The 4,749-nt window shown below is 26.4% G+C and overlaps 1 protein-coding gene across 2 annotated transcripts; it reads left to right on the top strand.

Annotated features, from left to right (window-relative positions):
* The first annotated feature begins 272 nt into the window (after positions 1-272).
* LOC125838237 (uncharacterized) lies at positions 273-1,725 on the top strand. 2 transcript variants are annotated; one of them, XM_049517314.1, is made up of 3 exons: positions 273-494; positions 596-785; positions 1,363-1,725. In XM_049517314.1, exons 1-3 carry the CDS (start codon positions 315-317, stop codon positions 1,713-1,715), a joined length of 723 nt encoding a protein of 240 aa, XP_049373271.1. In that variant the 5' UTR covers positions 273-314; the 3' UTR covers positions 1,716-1,725. The 2 variants fall into 2 exon arrangements, with proteins under 2 accessions (XP_049373271.1, XP_049373272.1); XM_049517315.1 differs by having other exon boundaries at positions 288-494; positions 1,378-1,725.
* Positions 1,726-4,749: the final 3,024 nt, after the last annotated feature.

Here is a 4,749-nt window from a genome sequence, read left to right as displayed (position 1 = left end):
TTAACAACTTTTTTGTGGGTCAAGAGTCAAGACCCTAAAAAGTCAAGCAAGAAATTAGAAAGGAAATGACCTAAAGTTAATTACTTTTAATTACTCATGGCCTATCCTAATCTCCAACACTCTATTGATGAGTATATGATGTGGACATGTATATTCTGTTGATGACATAATGAAATATTAATCGTATCTTATAGCAATTAATCCTTAAGATTTCCTCTTTTTATTTTTTTATCTAATGTAAATACATAAAAGCTTCCAACCAAAACAAAGAAGAAAAAAAAAAAAAGAACAAGTTTTCTCTCTATATATATGATATGAAAAAACTTAACATTAGAAGCAACAAAAAAGAGAAAGAAATTATGGGTATTTGTGAACTTGATGAAGATAAGTTGTCCCAAATGGTTAGAGATTTTATTGAAATGGATTGTGAAAATTTTCAAGTTGATGAACTTGTTGATCATAATAATCCTAATAATACCTATCTTTCCTTAAAGGTACATTTTGCCTCTTTTTTTTATTTTTGGCTTCATCTAATAATGTTGACATCTTCTTTTCATGTTTATCTAAATTCCCAATTATTATTTTTAATTTATAGGATATTCTTGAGAATGTTAGTGATGGTGAAAAAGAGATTCTTGGGAAAATCTTGTTTTATTGGAGAAACATGGTTAACAATATGGAGCCTAAAAAGTTGAGACAATGGATTGTGAATAGATTAAGAATGGATGAGTATGAAGCTTCTCTTTGTAAAACTTCTTGGATTACCTCTTCTGGAAGTCCTTCAGGTACTATTCTACCCCCTCACCACTTTTCGATTCATGTGATATAGTTCAAATTTCAAGAATCAAATAATTAAGTTTTGATTGTGAGTTTGGGCAAGAAATTTTAAGTTTTTTATTTTATACAATGTATTATATGTCGTGATAATTAATAATTTAAGAAGGATGATGAAAAAAAAATTGATATCTTTTTTTGTGTTTGCATCTTGAAATTTCGAAAAACTGAGACTTAAATTGAGACAAAGGGATATTAGTTTGAATATTATTACGGTGAAATATTGAAAAAAATATTTGAGAAGTATTCCATGTGAAATAGTAATGTTTATTCAAAGAACATTATCCATTTTTTTCAGATAAAATTCATGTATCTACACAATTTCAACTTAAAAATGTTTTTTTCAGGTTCAATTTCAATTCTTAAAGGTGTTGATTTTTTCAAGTTAGAGTAAACACTTGACTATTATGTATAACCAAACAATTATTTAATTAACTATTTTTTTTTAGAATAAGCAAAAAAACAATCATGTCCCAACTTTGAAATATTTTGCTGATTTTTTTGTTTGTTTGTTTGGGTATGTTGAAGCATTTCAATTTACAGGTGATTATGAATACATTGATGTGATGATGAAAGAAATTAACAATGGATCAGAAAGAGTGAGATTAATAGTGGATATTGATTTTAGGTCTCAATTTGAGTTAGCAAGGCCAACACAAGAATATCAAGAGCTTTTAAATTCACTTCCATCAATATTTGTGGGTACTGAGGACAAACTTAATGGCATAATCTCTTTGCTTTGTTCAGCAGCCAAACAGTCCCTTAGAGAGAAAGGTCTACATGTTCCACCTTGGAGAAAAGCTAGCTATATGCACTCTAAATGGCTATCTCATAATTGCAAGAAAATTGCTCTGTTTGCACCAACTTTACATATAGTTTGAAGGACTAATTAATTATAAACTTTTAGAAGAAAAAAAAAAGAGAACTAATTATTAATGGTAGAAAGTTTTTTTCTTTTTACCTATTTTGTTTTAAGATATGGTATTGTATATTTGTTAAAACTCAAAGGACTATTTTGCTCCTAGCTTGTTATGATGAGGATTGAAAGTGCTTGAGATTTTTTGTTGGTGCACTTGTAATCTTGTGTGATGTCAATTTTTCTTTTGTCCATGTATTTTAATTAATTTAAATTTATGTCAGAAAGTTGATTTTATGAGTAAAATGTTTTCGATTATGCATAGCTTCATGTTTGATGCTTGAACTCAATTTTTTTGTTCAATAATAGAGGAATATTTATCAATTCATACTCTTTGGGAATGATTAATAAAAAATAGATCGCAAATCGAGAAATGAAATTGATGTGCCTCCTCTTTTTTTTCTTTTTTTTTTTTGCCTAAAATCGATGGATTCGATTATGTCAGAAAATGTGGGAGTTGATTTAAGAAAATTGATGAACTCCCTTTACGTCTGTTGATTTTCTTAAATAAATATTGATATAATTTAATGGTCTGTGGTTGTCAAAATAAAATAAAAAAATACTGTGGTATTTGAGCTTTGAACTTGGAACTTCTTCATTTAAATGGATACACATTATCACTGCACAAAAAGAATAGCTTTTGTCTAAGGTGTCTAATATTAAATATATATCTTTTAAAGGTAGAATTTAGCATATATATACAAAGTAATTTTCCGATAAAGGCGCCCAATTGGGATGGCTGCGGCTATGCCACTGCATACGTGTTATTTTGATGAAATATTTTTCTTATTTTTATTTTGTACTCAACTATAGTTTTGCACTTAAAAGATTGATGGAGTCTCTTAAAAAACTGATGGTGTCTCTTGGTTTTCGTAAAATAAAATAAAATCATGAGACTCCACAAATTTTTTAAAGTATTTTTTTAGAAAAATAACTTTCAAATATTTTTTGCGAGAAAAATAACCGACAAATGTCATTGGTACGGTTTTGTCCTTGGATATTTTCAATTGATTTCTCACGTTTTTGTAGTGCTGGATATTTCTATAATGTGTGGTATATAATTCAATTTCAATATATTCCTTTAGTTTCCCCTTTCAAACTAAATACTGCAATCAAATGATTTTTTTCAGTTATAATTTTTTTAAAATTTTGAATAAGGCTTTTTTTAGTAAGTGTAATTTAAATTAGCTTTTTAGATGAACTAGTAAACGTCAGAAGTCATTTTAATAATAATCAGCTCAATTAGACTAGTGTGTATTTATATATTTAACGAAGATTCATTACTATCATATAAAGTTTAAACTGTTTTAATTCAAGATTGAGAATTTAACTAGATTTTTAAGGGAATATTTTTGACGTCAGCTTTTGCATAAAATATTTATATTATAATACCCTTATAAGTTTCTTTCTCTCTACTTTTGTCGTCCTCGTTGTAGGTGGAAAACAAATATTAAAAAAACTTTAGATGGATGATGCATTTGCCTTAGAGATGTTATATATTTTGTTTCTTACTTATTTTCACCCTAAGGAAATTCTCACAGATTCAATTTATTTGTCTGATTATTTTTTATTTCATTTAAAAAGGATATCGTTTCTTTTAGCACTTTTTAAATTTTAATTTTTCATATGACATATTAAACTCATAAGATTGAATAACATTTAAGTATATTTGATACATTTTTAGTTTAAAATTCTAAAATTCAATTTTTTTTAATCTTAAACTCCTAGTCAAATTAAAATGAAAGAAGTAATTTTTTAATAGTAATTAATAACACTAATTAATGCTACCACCAATATTATCAAAGAGAGAGGGAAAGAAAAAAAAGTTACTTGGCTTCCAAGTCATAACAAACAATAATGTGATGCAAAAAAGATTCCCAAGTTGGAAAGCCTTTTTCTAAGCTGTCTAAATTCAACACTTGTAATGTAAATGTAATGTACAAGTGAGGGTTAGCTATTTGGAGTTTGAAGCACATTAAAGAAAGTAACATTTAACAAACCTCCAATTGAAAAAGGAATACGCTACTCTACAATTAAATTGAGATGACATCACTTATTATCCTTTTTATCTAAAGTTTAAATAAACATACTAGTATTACTTTAACGATATCATACCATATTTTGCTATATTATACACGTTTTTGACAATGTCCATCTCGACTTCATGAATCTTCTAATCTTTCTTACTCCTTTCATTATAATTTAAATGTCTTAATTTGACTGAGTACGAAGTTTAAATATTTTTTTTTTTGAATTTTATGATTTTAAATTAAAAATATGTATTTTAAAATCTTGTATTAGAATTAAAAAAACTTACGAAATATAAAAATAACCGTTCCTTTGAAACAGACCAAAAAATTAAAGAAAGTAAAAAAGACACTTATAAATTGGGATGAAAGGAATAAATATTTGATCGGATCCTGTGCTTATACCAAATTCAATAATTTAACCGTTTAAAATATACTAAAAATACATACTATATATTCTTATGATTTAGTCATATTTGAGTGATAATTGTGAGTATAAAAGAGAACCTGTAATAATTGATTTTGGTGTAAACGTGAGTGTGTGTAAATTTATTCCACCTTTGCCTCAATTTCTCTGTTTATATTTTTAGTTGTTCTTTTTTAAAAAAATTTATAATGAAACAATTCAGTGATAAGAGAGAGTTGCTCAAATAATAATAAGCATACTCATTTTCAATTCTAAAATTATGACTTTGAATTGTCAAGGGAGCAAAAAAAAAAAAAAAGAGCTCCTGGGTGGTAAAATATAAAAAATAAAAATGGAACAATTCAATCACATAGTTTGTCATGTTATCTATAACTTGGAAACTGCTTAGGTATGTATACTCTCCTCATTCTTTTTACTTGTCAACTTGTCTCACATAAAGTAAAGTGCCAAAAATTATTTAAAAAAATATAATTAAATTACAATCTTTCTTTTATAAATACAATTAAAAATATATTTTAAAATATCTATCAAAATTAATATAATTT

Source organism: Solanum verrucosum, unplaced genomic scaffold (assembly GCF_900185275.1).
Source record: "Solanum verrucosum unplaced genomic scaffold, falcon-dt-bn FXZP01000079.1, whole genome shotgun sequence".
Lineage (NCBI taxonomy): Eukaryota > Viridiplantae > Streptophyta > Magnoliopsida > Solanales > Solanaceae > Solanum > Solanum verrucosum.
This window is presented reverse-complemented; position numbering and strand designations above follow the sequence as displayed.